At 44.2% G+C, this 19,445-nt stretch overlaps 4 protein-coding genes across 7 annotated transcripts; 3 read left to right on the top strand and 1 right to left on the bottom strand.

The window, feature by feature from the left end:
• Window positions 1-110: 110 nt before the first annotated feature.
• Window positions 111-3,168, top strand: tmed8 (transmembrane p24 trafficking protein 8). The gene is made up of 6 exons (XM_053434697.1): window positions 111-257; window positions 660-771; window positions 917-1,010; window positions 1,126-1,219; window positions 1,431-1,724; window positions 1,865-3,168. The coding sequence occupies exons 2-6, from the start codon at window positions 662-664 to the stop codon at window positions 2,080-2,082; spliced, it is 810 nt and encodes a 269-aa protein (XP_053290672.1). The 5' UTR covers window positions 111-257; window positions 660-661; the 3' UTR covers window positions 2,083-3,168.
• A 2,722-nt stretch (window positions 3,169-5,890) lies between these two features.
• Window positions 5,891-9,889, top strand: zgc:163014 (uncharacterized protein LOC100038766 homolog). Its single transcript, XM_053434902.1, has 13 exons — window positions 5,891-5,952; window positions 6,031-6,204; window positions 6,284-6,389; window positions 6,923-7,039; window positions 7,112-7,225; window positions 7,303-7,480; window positions 7,554-7,682; window positions 8,070-8,257; window positions 8,354-8,550; window positions 8,647-8,738; window positions 8,830-8,884; window positions 9,083-9,180; window positions 9,278-9,889. Exons 1-13 carry the CDS (start codon window positions 5,891-5,893, stop codon window positions 9,505-9,507), a joined length of 1,740 nt encoding a protein of 579 aa, XP_053290877.1. The 3' UTR covers window positions 9,508-9,889.
• Window positions 9,890-9,939: 50 nt separating this feature from the next.
• On the bottom strand, window positions 9,940-12,899 carry gstz1 (glutathione S-transferase zeta 1). 4 transcript variants are annotated; one of them, XM_053434950.1, is made up of 9 exons: window positions 12,707-12,899; window positions 12,232-12,283; window positions 11,872-11,939; window positions 11,290-11,370; window positions 11,066-11,191; window positions 10,511-10,586; window positions 10,356-10,408; window positions 10,216-10,265; window positions 9,940-10,118 (listed from the first exon to the last, which is right to left on the bottom strand). In XM_053434950.1, the coding sequence occupies exons 1-9, from the start codon at window positions 12,734-12,736 to the stop codon at window positions 9,992-9,994; spliced, it is 663 nt and encodes a 220-aa protein (XP_053290925.1). In that variant the 5' UTR covers window positions 12,737-12,899; the 3' UTR covers window positions 9,940-9,991. The 4 variants fall into 4 exon arrangements, with proteins under 4 accessions (XP_053290925.1, XP_053290926.1, XP_053290927.1 ...); XM_053434951.1 differs by lacking the exon at window positions 12,707-12,899 and adding an exon at window positions 12,385-12,527; XM_053434952.1 differs by lacking the exon at window positions 11,872-11,939 and having other exon boundaries at window positions 12,707-12,890.
• Window positions 12,900-13,077: 178 nt separating this feature from the next.
• On the top strand, window positions 13,078-19,373 carry aldh6a1 (aldehyde dehydrogenase 6 family, member A1). Its single transcript, XM_053434948.1, has 12 exons — window positions 13,078-13,230; window positions 13,514-13,564; window positions 13,663-13,737; window positions 14,377-14,538; window positions 14,693-14,771; window positions 15,179-15,481; window positions 16,320-16,441; window positions 16,802-16,991; window positions 17,489-17,670; window positions 17,767-17,946; window positions 18,818-18,916; window positions 19,002-19,373. The coding sequence occupies exons 1-12, from the start codon at window positions 13,192-13,194 to the stop codon at window positions 19,104-19,106; spliced, it is 1,587 nt and encodes a 528-aa protein (XP_053290923.1). The 5' UTR covers window positions 13,078-13,191; the 3' UTR covers window positions 19,107-19,373.
• Window positions 19,374-19,445: the final 72 nt, after the last annotated feature.

The following is a 19,445-nucleotide window of genomic DNA, read 5'->3' on the forward strand; positions in this document are numbered from 1 at the left end:
TCATCATCACTCTATTCATTAGCACCAAGTAAAAATATCCTCTGAAGCCTCCAGTTTCTACTACGCCTCAGATTCGCCCCTTTTCTTCAACTCTGGAGAAAACACGGAAGTCTTCACAGACAGTGTTTCTCTCCCGGCAGCAGCAGCAGCAGCAGCAGCAGCAGGAACCGCACCGTGGAGGTGTGTGACAGGGCCGCAGTGACATGGAGGCGTCTCCTCTCATGGCCTCAGCTGGATACGAGTGACACGGTGTCAAGGTATCAGATAGCCGGGGTTTAATCTTTGGTTTCACCCGTGGTGCGATGGGTTTGTGCTGGAGCTAGCGAGCTAGCTAGCTAGCTAACGGGAGCCAAGCGGCTAGTCAGCTGAGAGCCAGTAGTTTGCCAGGATGGAGTGAATTGTGGCGGCCGGAGCTCACCACACCAACACACACCACTCCTCCCAGTGGCTTTAGCTGTTCAGTCACAATCTCTGCTGTGGTTGACGTGGCTCAGGTGTGTCCGGTTACACTTTGTTTAGCGTATCCAGCCTGTGTTAGCAGCATGCTAGCTCCAGTGTTGTCATCGCTCTTCCTCCCTGAGGTTGGTCGGAAGAGGCGGGGTTTCATCTCTCTCTTTTCTCTCGCCGCGCTGACTGAGGTGTCTGCCTTGTCTTTACAGCCATGGAGAGATTGGAGGCGACATCAGAGCTCCAGTCCCGGCTGTCATCCCTCTCCTTCTCGTCTTTCCCCGGGGTAACATCCAACCAGTGCGACACCAGCCCGCTGGAAAGGTAACCTGTTGCTGCTCTAGATTGTGTTGCTCATCGTGCTGATATACAAAGGGCTGACACGGCCAGCTGCTGATGCTCATTGCATCCTAATGTCATCCCATTTATAAATACTTGATTTCATTTTCTGCTGCTTTTCTTCCTTCAGTCTCCAGAATACAGATCTGTCAAAGAGCCAACCCCAAACAGACGACCAGGCTGACATGGAGGAAATCAAGGAGGATTCGGGGCAGCGTTCAGAGGTAATTCATGTTTAAGTATGTTGGATCAGATGTCAGTCAGTAGCATTAAACAGTGATTTAAGATCTCGTTTCAGATTGATGTAATAACGTGTGTCTTGCATGTGTGCACTTTGAGGGTAACGAAGAGGCCCCTGCTGAGCCGGCCCCGGGGGACGGAGGCGAGGAGAACAACAGCACTGGGAGCTGTCAACTCTCCACTGAGATGAAACGTGAGGACCCGCCGAGCGTTTCATCATGACGCCTGCTTTGTTTTATCCGTGACTCTGATTCAGAGTTTTCATAAATCTGTTACAGTGTAGAACGAGCTCTAGAGACATACATCTAGAATTATTGAAAAGCTTATCTAACCCAGATGAGTGATGATCAGAGGTGCTGTTATGCTTCGTGAACATATTGCTTTTGGTTCCTCCCCGATGGCAGCCCAGATGCCGCCCCTGGAGCCGCCGACAACATGGACATCTGCGACACTGAAGGAGCTGAAGGCGAAGCTCCGATCGGAGCCGGACAGCGTGGTGACGGTGTACCGGGGCGACATCATGACGGTTCACATCCCCACTGTCCCCGAGGCCAAGAAAGTGAGCTGGGAGTTCGCCACAGACGGTTACGACATTGGCTTTGGCATCTACTTTGACTGGACTCCTGTCACAAACCGGTCCATCACGGTGCACATCAGTGAGTCAAGTGACGACGAGGATGAAGAGGAGGACCTGGAAGGTCAGTGGGACTTGTTGATGATGTCATTTTAGCATACAGTTAGCCTTTTCAAAGAATTTCCTAGATGTCGTCTGTATCAACACCTCATCTTCTTTGTCTATGATATGTTGACTTTGAGCTTTGTGGGATTTCTGCTGCAGGGCCTGTCAGTAACGGAGACGTGGAGAAGGGCTCCAAAACCCAAACCAACTCAAACCTTGCCGAAATCTTACCGGTCTATCGCCAGGACAGTCACTTGTCCGTCTTCGGGGGGAGCCACGATTTTCCAGGTGAAGGAACCTACCTGCTGAAGTTCGACAACTCATACTCACTGTGGCGAAATAAAACGCTTTACTACAGGGTTTATTACAGTGCCTGAGATGCCGCTCTAACGTTAAAGAATGTTACTCCTATCAACATTGAATTATTTTTGATTTCGTACTATGAAAATGAAGTTATAATATAAAAGGTTAAATATAGGCATATCTATTTTTTATCACTTTTAGCTTGTGTTGCTACATGTTGAGTCCACATTATATTGTCTGATAGTTTTGAACGCAGCATTTGCTCCGACGTCTCGCTGATAGATATTTGAAGAAGTCCTGCGTATGTGCCATGTTCCCATGTTTGCACTGTGCTGCTTGGTCAAGTGCCCGTCAGAAAACTTACATTGTCTTCAGCTTTAACACTTCTATGGTAGCAGTGATCAGGGAATGCCTGCACAGAATATATCTCACCAGGCTGGTTTCTTCATCAGCAGCGCTTTAAAAGGAAAATTGAGGTTTTCTGTTGCGGATGTGTCTGTGTGCACTTTCTACCGTTACGATTGTTCCTTTGCTTTGTGGTTGCTGCTTGTGTTTATCCTCCTGCCCTGCGCTCGTATACATTTCTTACATATTTGTGTTCAATTCAACGTAGAAAAACAATCTGCAGAGACATGTCCCCTGTCCGTGTTGGTCAAAAAGGTCATAAGTTGAATGTCCTTATGCAACAGTTTCTCAGTTAGCTTTTTATGACACAAATAAAAGCCATCCCTTATCACAGAAAGCTCTTATTATGTAATATAGATTCAATATTTACTTTTGCCCCCCCCCTTCTTTAATTTGCTGTTTCGGAGGTCGGGAGCAGTTGTAATATTTAATCTAGATGTATTTTGTGCACAGGTCTATGTCAGTGAAAATCAGCGTGTTTGTTTTCGAGACTCCTCAGTGCGTCGGGCATCACTTCGGATCCGATTGTGGTGGAAAAGCTTTGTTTCGTCCTTGTTTTTCAAATTCAGTGCTTTTACCATGTTCACTTGTGCATGTGTTTCCAAAGATGTCACAGGTTTGGCTGCTAACGCCCTAAACAATGTAAAGCAACAGGTTTAAAGCATCCCTTGTTTGCTGTACTGTACCGTTCACTGTAAGTTATGATATTTGTTCCTGAAATTTATATAACACAATAAAGAAGAGATTGTCTAGTTTCTTTTGGGATTCATTTGAGGGTTAGAACAATGTCTATTGTTTAAAGAAGTCTATTGTGCAGAAAAAGCCATTTAGACTACTGCTGTATGTGTGTGTGAACTCTCATTTCATCACAGTCTCGCCGCAGGTCCAGGATTAGAAAACGCTTCAGGATGGTCCCTTGTGCTTCTATTAAATAGTGGCTTTAGGGGATTGATGTTATTGTTACAGTGGTGTTGATGAAACCAGTTTTATTTTAAGCACCCCCTGAGGGCCAATCACAATCCAGAGTTACTCATACTGTCACTTGGCATTTCACAGTAAAAGCAGTAGAACAAACATTACTATTCCAAATGTTTTCGATTTAAATCCAAGTTTGATGCTAATTACATTAAACATGAATAATGACTACAAGATTTGATGATTTCTAACGGTTTGAACTGGAGATATGCAGTAACTTCTTAAATCTACTTTCAAATAATTTCACTTTATGTACATACGCAGATATGAAAATTTATCATAATATATACAGACAGATGACAATATATTATCTACACCTGGTAGGAGGTAAACTGAAGACATTCAAACTAGTTTAGGTCTATTATATATACTATATTATATAATAAGGTTTGTATTTATATAGCACTTGACAATACATTTTACCATTCAACCCTTCACACAGAGAAGATTCAAGATTCATTCACTAGACTGGCACTCAGTAGAGCTCAACAGAGCCGTATAGGTTCAGCACTGATCCATACAGCTTCCTTCTACCAAGTTGTGTGGTTATTGGTCCAGTAGTTTATTACATAAACCTGTTGACTGACAGAGATGAAAACATAACTTCCTTAGCAGAGGTAATAAATACTCCACCCATTTATCAAGTAAATGTCACCAACATTAATAATAATTAAAAACACAACAGGAAATTAAAAGTAGAATGAAAATTTTCGAGAATATCTAAATAGTTGACGGGTAATTTTCTGTTGGTCGATTTATCAATTCATTAAGTAGAAGCTAATTTCCCCCTGCTACTTAGTCTATAGGGTTTTTATATTGTGTTTTATTTACATTGTATATATTGGTTTATTTTTGTCGTGCACTGATTGCTGGCTGTACATCAAATTGCCCTTGAAGGATATTAAAGATTTTCTTTTATGGACAACTTTAGTTATTCACAAGCTGCACAAACCAAGCTAGAGCAGCAGAGGAACCCAGCACCCAGCAGGGGGCAGCCTCAGGAGTTGAATCATCCAGTATCTAAAAGCCCAAAATATAAAAGTAACTTTTAAGTAAGGCTGCCAAATATATGTAGTAAAGTAGAAAATATTTTCTCTGAAGTGTTTATCAAAGCAGCATAAAATGACACGGACACACACACACGATAATTTGTCCATCTTCTTAATGTGCTTAGTTCCCTATTGCAACCATCAGGTTGTTTGGCCTAGTTGGTAAAGAGTTCGTTCATTAACAAGAAGTGCTGGGTTCAAATTCCTATATTTCCCATTTTCAAGCTGGCAATATACTGAACTCTTAAAACAGGCAGGATTCCTCCTATTAATTGCAAAATATCTTACACTATGTAAATTTAAATTAATTAAATATAAAAACAGGAAAAAATTTAATAAAAAAAAACTGCGAGTGCAATTCCTGCGCATTGGGCTTCTGCGCAGGATGTGTGCAATGGGCTTCTGCGCAGGATGTGCGCGCGCAGTTTTTTTTATTTTTTATTTCATTTAATTTATTTTATATTTAATTTTATGTTTAATTTTATATTTAATTTTATATTTAATTTTATATTTAATTTTATATTTAATTTGTCATCATCATCATCATTTCTCCGCGCTGGTTCAGGGGTAAATGATGCTGGTCTTCACAGGTGACTGACCTACGCAAGCCTGTAGCCGCCACCCCCCCACAGGAGATTATGTGCTTGTGTGTGTGTGGCCGCGGCGCTTCCTGGTTCTTCCCGGCACTACGCTGCCGGTGCGAACCATAGGTGTGAACAGCCCATGTATTTAACATGGGCGAGGAAAGGAGGCGGACCACTTTTCGCAGCGCTTCTACTTCCGGTGCGTCCCCGGGGTTAGAGGATGACGGTGTGACGTTAATGTATTGTTTTACATTGCATGTGTCACGTCATGATAAATCAGTCTCCTATGTCGCCTGTACCAGGAGCCGCCCCTGTCACTGGTTATCTTGGCTCGCTGTCTGGTCGGTAACCAGCCGTCCGGACCGCTCCGTGAATAAGGAGGAGGAGATGTTTCTTTACTTGGAATGCGGCCACTTTATTTCTCGGATATACAGCAGGAGCAACACTCGCATCACCTCCAGGTGGTCCGTCACTCGTTATACACACACTTTTAGCGTCTTTTCCCACAATACCCAGGTGCACTACGTCACACACTACAAACTTTCCTTAAAGGGGCAAATACATAATAAATACATCGAATAAAAACAAATACGCACTCGTTGATTTTTCTTTTAATAAAAATAAATATTGCGCTGTTATAAACAGATTATATGTTTGATAACATTTCGCCTAAAACTCGCTAAATTGAACCTTTGATAAATGTAATTAACTGTACCTCGTCACAGGTGTGTGTTTCTACTGCGGCCTCCAGGTTCGGCCAATCAGTGGCGTTTACGGAAGTGACAAGTTGCGCAAAATTTGCAGGCGTGTTGTTTAGCGGCAGCAGAGATTTTACAATCTGACTCCGAACAAACAACAACAACAACAACATGGTGAAGATGAACTTCTACGTGCTCTGGTCTCTGCGTGACGCTCCACGCCAGTTCATCAGGTGTGTGCCACTGAAAAAAACTAAAATCACCTCCATGCTGTCTTTTCTCCAAACACGTTGTTCCTTCCCTTTTGGCAGCAAATCCACCCGGAGATGTTTCCAGGTCCACGTGCCGCTGCCGCTGCCCAAACAGCTCGTCATCTTCGGCGTGGGCGAGTGGAGAGGAGGTGACACCGCCACCATCTCAGTGGAGGTGGTGGTCAGTGCGGAGCTGCAGGCCCAGAGGATCGGGACCCTGACATCTCAGGCAAGGTGTGAGGAAGACTGGACCAATCTCAAAACCAAGCAAAAACACTCAGGTCTTAATGTATGAGCTTCTCTTTGAATACAGGTGTCTTACCTGGGAGGGAGACTGGAGCCCGGACATCGCCTCTGTGGCGGCAGAGAGGGGCCGGAGAGGAGTTTATGGCAAGATTGTTCTCACAGTGTGTGAAGAGGTGCGAGGTTTTACTATATACAACCTAACTCCAATGTTAAATGACGGAAAGCACCTTAGGTTACAAATAAATAACTGATTTCTGTCTGTACACTCATGTGAAAACCGTTACGCTATATATAACCATGTGCAGTCGTTACACTGTATATTATTATGTACAATCCGTTACATTATACATGATAATGTGCAATCTGTTACACTGTATATAACCATGTGCAGTCCTTTACACTATATATAATCATGTGCAGTCATTCACACCGTATAGAGTCACAGCTGTTATATTCAGTTCTCTATTCTATATATACTTTCATTTATATTTTCTATTTATTTTCTACTTGTGTCTATCTATTTGACTGACCTTTTTGCTCCTGCAGAACAGCAAATTTTAAGATCTCATCTGTTTTCTTGCATCTCATAAAAGATGTTTTATTCTTATTAATACGGTTTGTAATTGAGTTTATTAGACAGAGTCTCATGGGTTCTTTCTTGGCTCAGACTGTTTACAATGCTTTGACGACTTGTGACTGGTCACAGGATGAATCCGGCGTCCTCAGCAGCACTCCTCTGGCTCAAAGGAAGTGTCTGTTCCCGGAGCAGCACAATGCAACGGATCTCTGCAGCACTCTGCACCACGCTGCTGAAAATGATACGGTAAGAGAAGAAGAAGTTCAGCGGTTCACCTGTGCTCTCAGTGCAACCCTCAGTCATTGTCCTGGCTTGCAGATTACAACCAACTCCTCGCAGATGTGTGACAGTGTTTCTTTTGCCGAGATCCAAGTGAGCAAAATTTACACCAGTTCCATCACAGTGGGCAACAAACACACAGCTTGGCCCACGGTAAGACTCACACTCAAGACAATATGTTACCGTCCGCATGTGACGTGTGTAATTTAGCCTGTCCTCATGTAAAACAGGAGAAGACACCGAGGCGGACGGTGATCAGTAAAAGAGGCCACATGACCTGGAGCTCTGAGGACATGGACAGTCTCACTGAGGACATAGACCAGGCTTCAAGCCCAAAGAAAAAAAGGCTGTACAGGATGAACAGCAAGGAAGGACTGACGGCGCAGATAAAGGGTGACAACAGAAAAGGTCAGGAACCCCATTAAATACAACTGTCGCATCCGAATTCACAAAATGGGTTTGGACAAAGATCGTGCTTCAGTTTCAGTGTGTCCATCGAGGCGCTGGAGCCACACGATGTGTCTGAGCGACCCCGACACCGCCGTCCTAATCGGCGGAGAGACGGCAGATCAAAACTACTGCAAGGATTCCCTGTGGAAGCTTGAGTTAGGTGAGGGGAGTTTATTAAAAATGTGTGTTCAGACATTTACTACTTGTAGTCTCTTATAAGATTTTAAATATATAGCACCATATAGGAAAATGGCACTAATACCTCCGCCAAGGCCCAACCATCCACTTAAATTCAATTAGGTTGTACCAAATTGCCCAAATCAGTCCTCTAAACATGCCTGATATATTTATTTTCATCAAGATCCATGAATTATTCTCTGAGAAGGTCCTAGATCCGCCCCCTGATCCAGATCTGCACCATAATATAAAGGTTTCTTCCCTGACCAGTACCTCTCCAGTACCTTTCACTGGGGTGAAACATCCTTGGTGGAGGTAATGAAGCCCTAAACTACTAGTTTTACACCAATTGCATTGCCACCCTTCTCAGACAGTGACTTCTGGTTCCCCATGAACTCCTCTGCCTCTGGACCTGTTCCACTTTGTGCCCGAGGACACTCTGCGACCTACGACCCAGACTCCAAGTCGGTGTTTGTGTACGGGGGCCTGAGGGAGGGTCAGCGCTACAGCGAGATGTACATCCTCAACACTCTGACCTGGAAGTGGAAGCTTGTCACTGTGGGTTTGTTACTAACATGTTGTAGTTCTAAAATTCTTTGCAGATACTCGAGCAAAGATTTCTTTATTTTCCTCTGTGGATTTTCCCCGCTGCAGGCAAAGGGGAACATTCCAACTCTGGCGTATCACTCTGCACTGTTCTATAAGAAGGAGCTGTTTGTGTTCGGTGGAGTCCATCCGGGACATTCGTCTGGGGAGAAGTCCTGCAGCAATGCTCTGTACATCTTCAACCCAGAGTTTGAGCTCTGGTACCAGCCAATCGTGGAGGGCGACAAACCTCTGCCTCGGTTTGGGTCAGTGCTCTTTCCAAAACACAGCTGCAGGACATTCACTGTCACTTTCTTTTCTTTATTGTCTTTCAAGATTAAAATGGTGTTTGTACTGAACAGGCACTCAGCCACGCTTCTCTCACAGAAGTTGATGATATTTGGTGGCAGGAAGACTGCAACCTACCTCAATGATCTCCACGTTCTAGATCTGGGTAAGTGCAGATTTGTTGGCTTGTGTTAAGTGCTGATGTTGGATCCTGGATTGCAGTGATATTTATGTTTTTTCCTCCTCGCTGCGTGAAGGATTTATGGAGTACACAGCTGTGAAGTGTGGGAACATGCCCCCGTTGCCTCGAGGGTGAGTCCAGAACTAATCGACCTTGAGATCTGTCATCGACGGACCCATCTGGTTTAAGTGTTTTTACACAGCATTTGAATTTATAAATAAAAGTCGTCATCCAGTATTGTCTTCTTTTTTATTCTGGAAAGAGAAATTATACAATTGAGTATTGAAAGAAATCTTCAGATTAAAGCCTCTTGCGTGTTCTTGTGACAGGTTTCATGCGGCGGTCCCAGTTTCAGACAACAGGATTTTAATCAGTGGCGGTTGCAGTTCAATCGGAACGCTCCAAGACGTACACGTCTTCAGCACTGGTGAGAAGCGATCCTTTCAGTCTCATCATTTCCTGCAAATTTATCAATTCAGTATGCTCTTCTCACAGCATCTTCTCCTGCCTCGATTTGTCCTCAGATACCAACATGTGGAGTTCGGTGGCGTCTCCCGTGCTTTGCTCCAAACCTCGTGCTGGACACAGCATGCTGAGTTTGAGCTGCTCCGTCCTGACCGACACCGAGAAGCACGAGCCGAGTGAAAACGTCAGAGTTTACTGCACAGTGCTGGTGTTTGGTGGGTCCGACTGCTCCGGTTCCTTCTACAACGACACACTTAAGTGCACAGTGGAGGTTCCTGGAGGAAAGTGATGGATCATCAGAGAAATTTAAGGACAATAGTTTTTAGTTTTTTTGTCTTCGAACAGATTGAGGATGATGCTGTGACCTCCAAGTTTGTTTGTCTCCACAGTTCTCTCTACTGTCTCTCTTTACATGTTATTTAATTGTAATTTGACTACTTAGTCTTTACTGTTTTTTGTATTCCTTTATTTTATTCTTTTATTTAATCCTCTTCAGTAAAGAGCTATTTTTCCAACATGCAGCCAACAGTGTGCAGGTGGTGGGGTGGCCACTTTGCATAACAAATCTGATTTGCATGTTTTGCACATAACACACATATCAGTATATAATGATAGCAAAATGCTGGACTGTCCTTTAAAAATGTAATTTTATATTAAATATTTTAAGCTAACAGTCTCTTCACTCTTTGAAATGTTTTGTACAGTAACAACAGTCAAAGTCTTATTTTCAAAGTGTTTTATTAAAGAAAGTCTCAAATTACTTTGTATAGCTGTTATGTGCGAAGATCGGAAGGTGTGTCTGGTTGGCAAGACGGGTGGCTCACTTTGAAAGCCTCGATTTCAATTAGGGTTTGATTTAACCTATTGATGGTTGGGAACTGCTCGACGTCCACCTTGAACCTGGTGAGAATAAAGACCGAGGCGTCGTTTGTAAAGGTTTTTTAAAGTTCAGAATACACATGGTGGATTTCACTTTTCTCCTTCAGGGTGACCTTACCTCTCTGCATTGTAGACTTGTGGGACCAAGCAGATGTCGGCCATGGAAATCTATAAGATATAAATAGAATCAAATTAGAAAGTATCTGCTGTGTGCCACAGTGATCGGCTTGTTAGGAATATGATGAGCAGTATCCTAACCTCATCGCCGACACAGTATCTTCCTGCCGTTTGCTTCAGAATGGGCTCCAGAGCTGGATGAGAACACAACTTGCATTAGAGTCACATTTGACAGAATGACAGGAGATGGCTCTGTGGAATAATCCTGTTACTATGAAGACTGCACTTGCACCAACCTTGGAAACCACGAGTGATGAATTGCTGAGCCCAAGGCACTTTCTCTGCTCCCATTTTCTGGATCACATACAAGTTCTGAAACATCCAAATTTATAGCGTTAAGTTGATCCACGTTGTGACATTAGGGAATTGTATTATTTCATCCACCAAGGAAGTTTGTCAGTCAGTTAGCAGAATTATGCAAAAACTACTGGACATGACACTTGGTGGAGGGATGCAGTGTGGGTTAGGGAAGAACCTGTTCAGTTTTTGTGCGGCTCCAGATCAGAGGGTGGATTCTGGATTTATTTTTCACTAACATAGTGAGATGGGGGTGGTTCAACATTGTCATTAAATTCTCAGGGTAATATATAGATCTTGATGAAAACAAAATCAGGGATTGATGGTTCTGGGATCACAAGGATCCAGATCTAGTGAATTTAAATGTGTTTTCACAAGGTCACTGTTGAGCCTTGGCAGAGGTACGCACTGCCATTCTAGCGTCAGGTGTGAACCCACAAGTCTTGGTATTAGAACAGATACCATTTGAACTGTCTGCCTCAGTTGTAACCCACCTGCAGTGGCTGTATCCCAGAGGCAATGACATCACTGATCATCCGGACCTGGGCCCGTTTCTTGGGGTCTGCAGGAAGGAGGCGGGGTCCTGGCCTGGTTTCCTCGATGTACTGGATCACTGCCAGCTGTGAGAGCACACAACATCCTCATTGACCTCAGTGTTACAGTTTCTTGTGTCAAATAAAATGTGAGGATGAGTTGGGTGAAGATTGGAGGGACTCACTGACTGAGAAAGGGTGATGCCATCGATTTCCACTGCAGGCACTTGTTGCATGGGGTTTAAGGATTTGTACTGTTCAGTGAGCTTGAGCACAAAGAGAACTTTTTTAGACTAATGCAATATTACGTTTATACATTTTAGTCATTAGAAGCTGATAACACATCTGTAAATACCTCTACCAAGACTGTTATGTTTCACCCATTTTTGGTTTGATTACATAAAAACAACAGATTTCCATGAAATTTGGTTGGATTTGTTATGGGTCAGGAAACAATCCATAAAAAGTTGGTTCTGATCCGGATCATGGGACAGATCCAGGATTTATTTCTTTATCTTTCTTAGATAGTTTTTAGATAGACCGTTTATCAAATCTCTCACAGTCTTTGTAGGGAATAATTCATGAATCCTGTTAGAAAAAAAATTAGGCACATTTAGGAACCCGGTACATGGGACTGAAGGTGGAGGTATGCACTCTACTGCGTGCCATGCTAGTTTAATTATGCAGACCAGACGTTAGAAAACACAACTCGGAGACGTCTCATGCAACAATTGATGTAATGAATCCAGTGAATCTGCATTTTGTACCTGCTGACCTCCATCTTTGATCAGATTGACTGGAACCTGGTCGTACTCTATTCCTTTAAGAGCAAAAGCTGTTGCACAAAAAAGTTAATCATCATCTTGTCAACATCAAAACTGATTTAAAATGGAGCTGAACAATATATCAGTTGATATCGATAATTACATCATTATTATAAATCCTTGTGGGTTTTTAGACAGATTTTTTTCCTCCTGAATAAAGGTTGTGATTTTAAGCTTTTCTTTATGAGCAGAGAATAAACACTTGATAAACAGCCAAACATTTCACCATCCTCCTCGTTGTGTTTGCTCGATGCATAAGCAAGACATCTCTCCACATATATAATATATATTTAAAGAACTCACCGATGCGAACCCTCCAGGAGCAGGAGCTTCTGAAGTATCCATGAAGAACAGGCTGCACAGAAAGCCACATAAAAACACAGTCAGTCCATTAGAAAGCACACTTTCCACTTCCTCTTGACATTGTTAACTTGTCCTGTCTCTGCAGTTGTTCACCTTGGCTGGAGATGCCATGGCTGCTTTGCTCTAGATTTCTCACAGTTGAAACTAATGCAACAGTTTTTCTACATCGTCCTCATCCTGCAGCAGCCAATAGGAAGTGATCCTAAACCCCCTCCTACCTAATCTTTGCTCCATGACTCAGCAACATTTGGGGTTTCATATGGTTCCCATTAGACATCTGGCACACGCAGACGCACACACACACACACACACACACACACACACACACACACACACACACACATACACACACACACACACACACACACACACACACACACACACACACACACAGCAAAGAGGGTTAATACACTACCTTGGCGAGGCAAACTGGGGACAGGTGCATTACTGTGGCTGTGACAACATTGTCACTTTTATTTAAAGGATAAATTGCAACGGGTCGTCGCTTACGATCAACAGTACAACACTAAAGTCTTAGTGAGAAGTTCTGCAGACATTTTGGACACAGTTCAGCCTTTGGTTGCATCACTTCCTGGTCACAAATAAAAATAAGGATTTCCTCCAATGGTTGCTCGACTCTACACAGTGTGGGCGGGATGATACGGAGCTCCAGCTTAGGGATTGGACAGAATGCGTCCGCAGTGATCCAATCGGGCTGCGTTAGTCATGGGAGGGTGCGGGCGCGGAGCGAATCGCCGGCCTCAGCTCCCCCCCCACCCAGAGCCCGCCCCCACAGGAGGTGCGACCCTGTCAGGGAGAAGAAAAGTGAGAGTTGTCTTCCGCCGTCGTACCTGCAGCTGGCTAAGATCTAGTCCGTCTGGGCCAATTCACATCTGCACCATGGCGTCAACAGCGTTAAGATCAGTGCTCAGGACCAAGGTAAACTTATACAAACCATTCAAACTTCCCATAAACATTGTTTCAGTGGGATTGACTCCACACACATGGGACTAACTTCAGTTGTCTCCTCTTTACTCAGCTTGACTTTGTCCCTGTCATAACTCTGTGGTTGCTCATTAATCTTTCAGGCCTCCAGGCTGCAGCAGAGATAAGCTGCTTGTGTGCAAACCTACAATTGCAGCTTTTCTGTTGTTATTAATATTGTTAATATTCATGTATGTATGTATATGCATGTATTAATGATCTGTATTTTTTGCCCCAGGTCCCACTTAAAGTTGGCCGCATGTGCTACTCCTCCTCCTCCTCCTCAGTGGTGAGTGGAAAACAGAACAGTTGTCAGTGTGCTGTCACAGTTTACAAAAAACGTGGTGGATGATTAAATGCAGTTGTTGTGGTGTCGTGTCCTCGCAGCCGAACACCAAGCTGTTCATCGATGGGAAGTTCGTCGAGTCCAAGACCTCAGAATGGCTGGATATTCATAATCCTGTAAGTGTGTCACCAGGTTTGGATCAGTAAACACCACTCATCCTCTTCTCAAACATGCATATCCTAGTCTACATGGTTGGTTTCAGCGTGATGCTGCACTGTCATTGGCTCTGACGGGTCATCTGACAGCAGAATCTACAGAAGTTGCTTATCATGTTGCATAATGTGTAACGACACTGCGTCTACGAAGCAGGTTGTGTTGCTGAACGGCCCAAAGCTAATTTGAGCAAAATGTAGATTGTGACCTGCAGGTTCAAAATGTTCCAAACGCACAAGTGAGTTCCCTGGAGAGAAAGGACACGATACATGTCAGGTCACGTGTGAATTAAATCGATTAATAAATATATCTGTTATTGCCGATCAGTGAGATGACATTATTTAAACCGAAGCAATTATACATTAACTAGTAATTAATAAATGTGTTGTGAAGGAGTCAGTGTGGAAATCCCTTATCTGTTTTTGATAACCTTTGACCTGTAGATTTATGAAACCGCACATAACTCATTCAAAGACTTGTCAACGGGCCTCAATAACTTCAACTGGACCAAAATATCCCTGAATAACTAATTCATCGTTTTATGGTTTTGAAGTTGTAAATGGAGTCCCTCGATGGCCTGACTTTAAATCACTCCTCTGCAGGCTACCAACGAGGTGATCGCCCGCGTACCCAAAGCCACGCAGGAGGAGATGTTGGCTGCTGTGGACTCGTGCTCCAGAGCATTCCTCTCCTGGTCTGAGACCTCCATCTTGTCTCGGCAGCAGGTCTTTCTCCGCTATCAGCAGATAATCAAGGACAACATTGTAAGTCAAAGGGATCAGAGAGTGTAAGGTGCACGGCTGAAAAATACAGTTTCCCTTTCAGCATTAACTGCAGAGCCTGCTGTGTTTGATTTAAAATAGAAAATTGTCAGTTGATATTTAACCTGGAGTTACAGAGGTTGTCTTGTGTTTCCAGAAAGAACTTGCCAAGTCCATCACGGTGGAACAGGGAAAGACCCTTGCAGATGCAGAGGGGGATGTGTTCAGGGGATTGCGTAAGTTTAAGTTGCTCCCATGCTCGGCACAGAGATACATTTACAGAGGGCAACAATTAGGTAAACATTTGCACGTTATGTAGGCTTTTAGTTTGTGGTTGGAGGAAGGGTTAATAAGTTATACCAGCTCTGACCAAAGGGTGGTTTACTTGATGAGCCCTTTGAACCATAGCGTCCTATCATTAAAGTGCAATAGCTGCATTGTGGAATCTAGTTTAGACATTTACTCTCAGTTTTTCTCCTTTAGCAAAAGGTCGTTAACCAGGATGACTGTTTTTTCTTATTTGTGTGCAGTTTTAAATATTTAGCTTTTTATTTGTTTCTGTATTTTGATATTACTGCAGTTTGCCACAAACAAATTGAACCAAACTAACTAGTGTGGTCGACACTCTGTTTTTCCTCTGCAGAGGTTGTGGAGCACGCCTGCAGCATCACCTCCCTGATGCTCGGGGAAACCCTGCCCTCCATCACCAAGGACATGGACACCTACACCTACCGCCTGCCCATCGGGGTGTGTGCGGGCATCACCCCCTTCAACTTCCCCGCCATGATCCCTCTGTGGATGTTCCCCATGGGCATGGTGAGTGGCAACACGTACCTGCTGAAGCCGTCGGAGCGAGTCCCAGCCTGCGCCATGCTGCTCGTCAAGATGATGCAGGACGCTGGTGCTCCGGACGGGACGCTCAACGTGATCCACGGCCAACACGCCGGTGAGAGCTGGACTCTGTGACCTCTGCTCATCTGTTGTTCTGTGTCTGAACTTTATCTTCAGTGCAGAGACAAGTTAGTATAAATGATGAAACTGATTTATGCAGGTGCAGGTTAAGAAGGTCACATTCACTAACTGTCCGATAACGTGATATTTACAATATCCGTCTTGGAAATTCACAACCGTTAAAGACATCCACTGCTTTTTTTGTGTAGTGTGCAATCAAATAGGTGGATGGCTGCCTGTTAAGCTGCCACTTATCAATACAGATCATGCTTTGATTGTATTGTGCTCTTATCATGCTATTACTAAAGCAATTCATTGATTTTAGTCATTTACCAAGCGAAAACACCACAAATCTTCAGTAACCAGCTTCTCCACTGTGATGATTTTCTGTCTTTTTCCCATCTTTCATGATAGAAAATTAGATATCCTATTTTTCACTGTTTTCAAACAAAACAATTGACTTTTCTAGGAAATATTCCACATCCAAAGTATTTATCTGTTACATTCCTACCTTTATGTTGAAATAACTAATTCAATCAAGATTTTTTCCTGACTGATTTATTCACATTCAACAGTTTTTAATATTAACATTGCTTTCACAATTTATTTGGTGGAAGAGAGTTGATTTTAGCCTTTTTGAATCTTTGCCTATCAGCTTTTCTAATTCATAACAACCAGGAATCTTTAACTCTGACAGCTGATACATTTGTCATTCCTTGAGTTGATTTACTATTTAACACAGTACCAAACAGCATTATTTATGAATGAATGTAGCTGATATAATTGATGGATATTTAAATGAACACTTTTCTTCAACTGTCTTTCTGGCACAGCCGTGAATTTTATCTGCGACCATCCTGCCATCAAGGCGATCAGCTTTGTCGGCTCAAATCAAGCTGGGGAGTATATTTACGAGAGGGGCTCTAAAAATGGCAAGAGGGTCCAGTCCAACATGGTGAGTATCAATTTATAGCACTGCAACTGTTGTGCTGCAGATATCCAGCAGGTGGCGGCCTTGGCCAATAGATTGTTGCTGTATCCTGGAACCTGTGGCTGTTGAAGAGAGAAATTGCAAATGAGAAAGTGCAGCTGTGCATCACTGTAGGAAAATCCAGCCTGTGATTTACAAACGTTCTGTCTTTTTTGTTTTTACTTCTATCCGTCAGTCCTCTCGACCACAAGTTTACTATTTGACATTTGTCGGTCGTTTGTTTTCATGATTCCCTGATATTATCTTCTCTCGCTTGTGACCAACCAGTCGCTCTAATGTGCAGATTCAAGCTGCCGAGGGCTAACCGCTTCTCATGTGCCGCAGGGCGCCAAGAACCATGGTGTGGTGATGCCTGATGCCAACAAGGAGAATACTCTGAACCAGCTTGTGGGCGCAGCGTTCGGGGCAGCGGGACAGCGCTGCATGGCTCTGTCCACGGCCATCCTGGTGGGCGAAGCGCGGGCCTGGCTGCCGGAGCTGGTGGAGCGTGCCAAGGCTCTGCGCGTGAACGCAGGTACCGCACCCCGGCACCCCACCCCTTTACCTCCCGTCTCTTTCTCCTGAGCTCTTTTTCTCCCCGAGGGCCTTTGGTTTAGTCATCCCGGGGCCACCCAAGCGGCCCTAACCACACCTCTCGCCTTTTGCCTTATTGTAACTTCACATTGGAATACGCTGGGAGCGAAAAGGCTGGTTGAGTCAGACATGCTGCAAATTTGTGGTCAGATCTGCGGCCCAGACCTAAATAGTGATTCAGAGCATCAAATCCTGACATGAAGCAAAATAGAGAATGATTCTCCCCGTTTGCAATGATATGGACTCTAATTTGTGCAGTACACAGGAAACCCCTAAGTATCCATCTCTGAGGGAGTGCCTCAGGGTGCCCCTCGCCCTGGCTTTTGTGTGTTTGTGGTAAAAGAAGCATCCGAATGTCTGCGCCCTTAATGTGCTCACATCGAGCGATCACCATGGCGTGTAACCTTATAGCCGGTTGTTTCGGGGGCCCTGCTGTAGGAGACCAGCCCGGTGCCGATGTGGGGCCTCTGATCTCTCCCCAGGCCAAGGAGAGAGTCTGCAGTTTGGTCCAGAGTGGCGTGGACGAGGGCGCGAAGCTGCTCCTGGACGGCCGCGGCGTCAAGGTCAAGGGTTACGAGAACGGCAACTTTGTGGGTCCCACCATCATCGGCAATGTCACAGTATGTGGGTTTACACGTGCCGCCCTTAACTCTTTTTGCATCAGAGTACCATTTTGAATATATAAATCCATTGGGTTCATGTTTGTGCTCTTACAGCCGAAGATGAAGTGCTACACCGAGGAGATCTTCGGGCCCGTGTTGGTCGTTCTCGAAGCAGAAACCCTGGATGACGCCATCGGTTTAGTCAACGGGAACCCCTATGGCAACGGCACGGCTATCTTCACCACAAACGGCGCCACGGCACGTAAATACACTCACGAGGTGGACGTGGGCCAGGTGAGTGGCTGCAGCCTCCAAATGTGTTCCCCTGTTTTGGAGACATTCACATCCCTCTGTCATGTCGATGCAGCATCTCCCGCCGAGAGCACATCACGTTTCTGTTTGACAACCGTATTACAAAAACAAACACTTTCCAGGTTAAGTATAGCCATGTTTGCCCCCTGACCTAAAATACACAGGTTCGGTAAGCCCCTTCCCTCCACCTTCCCAACAGACAAGACTACAAATAGCTAGAGCAAATATGTATCTGTTCGCTGAAAACAGGGGGACATAGAAACATTTTTACCACGTAGCACTCGAGCAAGGGAAATCTTAAATTAATCTCAGAAGGGATCCCGGGGTCCTGTTTATCATTTAGGCATAAACACGTCCAACTTTTTCTCCCTGTTTGTTTGCCTGTGGAGCCTAGTTATGCCCTGTGTTTGCTGTTCACATGTCGGGGAATGCTGTGCAGGCCATGTGCTGTGCTCCTCTCCAAACCTCGATGCAACAAACATCTTCTTTTTGCCTTTTTTTTTTCTCCCCCCTGCACCTTTGCCAACAGGCCTCAGTGCGTCCACACTTACTCCCGCTGTTTCAAACACTCTAAACCAACCGCGCCATGCCTCTGCTGCCTCCATAACAAAGTGTTTTATTTAGTTTGTCTCCCCTATCATAAGAGCAATGCTGTGCTTTCAAAATGGCAGATATAAGCCACAGGTTGAGCCATGTTTATTGTGCTCATGTAAGCTTGTTTTTTTAAACGGCATAGATGCACCACATCTCTCATCAGCCACATTTTACTCGCGCTAGCAATTTGGGCTCCTGGGGAATTGCTTTACAAACTTGCTCTTATGGAAATGAGAGGGACACTACTTGTTTTCTGCAGGTCGGAGTCAATGTGCCCATCCCCGTTCCTCTGCCAATGTTCTCCTTCACCGGCTCAAGAGGATCTTTCAGAGGGGACATGAACTTCTATGGAAAACAAGTACGGTTTTGATAAAGGCTCACAAGCGCCAACACCACAGTGATGCTCGGTGACGTTAAATGTCGTTTTCTTCCTCTCCCTTCAGGGCATCCAGTTCTACACACAGATCAAAACTGTGACCTCACAATGGAAAGCTGAAGACGCCACATCGAAAAGTCCCGCGGTTACCATGCCAACTATGGGACGCTAAATACTCCATCCAAGTGCCGGAACAGTTTAATAACCCTTCGTCCACACACAGATCAGATTTGTTATTATTATTCAATGTGAATAGTTCATAAACACAAAATACTCACAGCTTCGATAGAGTTTATTAGATGTTAGATGTGTACATTTCGATATTCTGTATATGTAAAACACAGCGGCCAAGATTTTAACTATGCAAAACGATCTGTACAGATGTTTGAATGGATCCATGTCATTTCCTAAAATACAAAGATATCATGGTTGTCATGGATACACTGTATTTTATTCCAATGATAATTTAAATGATGCGTTTTGCAGGAAGTGGTAAGAAAGACGATTTGAC

The sequence above is a fragment of the Pleuronectes platessa genome, chromosome 11, assembly GCF_947347685.1.
Source record: "Pleuronectes platessa chromosome 11, fPlePla1.1, whole genome shotgun sequence".
Taxonomy (NCBI): Eukaryota; Metazoa; Chordata; class Actinopteri; order Pleuronectiformes; family Pleuronectidae; genus Pleuronectes; species Pleuronectes platessa.

Coding starts and splice junctions, on each gene's coding strand:
- zgc:163014 (XM_053434902.1), top strand. CDS start 5,891: ATGGTGAAGATGAACTTCTACGTGCTCTGGTCTCTGCGTGACGCTCCA. Junction 7,040..7,111: donor ACGCTGCTGAAAATGATACG/GTAAGAGAAGAA, acceptor CCTGGCTTGCAG/ATTACAACCAACTCCTCGCA. Junction 7,683..8,069: donor CCTGTGGAAGCTTGAGTTAG/GTGAGGGGAGTT, acceptor CACCCTTCTCAG/ACAGTGACTTCTGGTTCCCC.
- aldh6a1 (XM_053434948.1), top strand. CDS start 13,192: ATGGCGTCAACAGCGTTAAGATCAGTGCTCAGGACCAAG. Junction 13,738..14,376: donor GGCTGGATATTCATAATCCT/GTAAGTGTGTCA, acceptor ACTCCTCTGCAG/GCTACCAACGAGGTGATCGC. Junction 14,772..15,178: donor GGATGTGTTCAGGGGATTGC/GTAAGTTTAAGT, acceptor TTTCCTCTGCAG/AGGTTGTGGAGCACGCCTGC.
- gstz1 (XM_053434950.1), bottom strand. CDS start 12,736: ATGCACCTGTCCCCAGTTTGCCTCGCCAAG. Junction 10,409..10,510: donor CATCACTCGTGGTTTCCAAG/GTTGGTGCAAGT, acceptor GTTCTCATCCAG/CTCTGGAGCCCATTCTGAAG. Junction 10,266..10,355: donor GATACTGTGTCGGCGATGAG/GTTAGGATACTG, acceptor TATATCTTATAG/ATTTCCATGGCCGACATCTG.
- tmed8 (XM_053434697.1), top strand. CDS start 662: ATGGAGAGATTGGAGGCGACATCAGAGCTCCAGTCCCGGCTGTCATCC. Junction 1,220..1,430: donor ACTCTCCACTGAGATGAAAC/GTGAGGACCCGC, acceptor CCCCGATGGCAG/CCCAGATGCCGCCCCTGGAG. Junction 1,725..1,864: donor TGAAGAGGAGGACCTGGAAG/GTCAGTGGGACT, acceptor TTTCTGCTGCAG/GGCCTGTCAGTAACGGAGAC.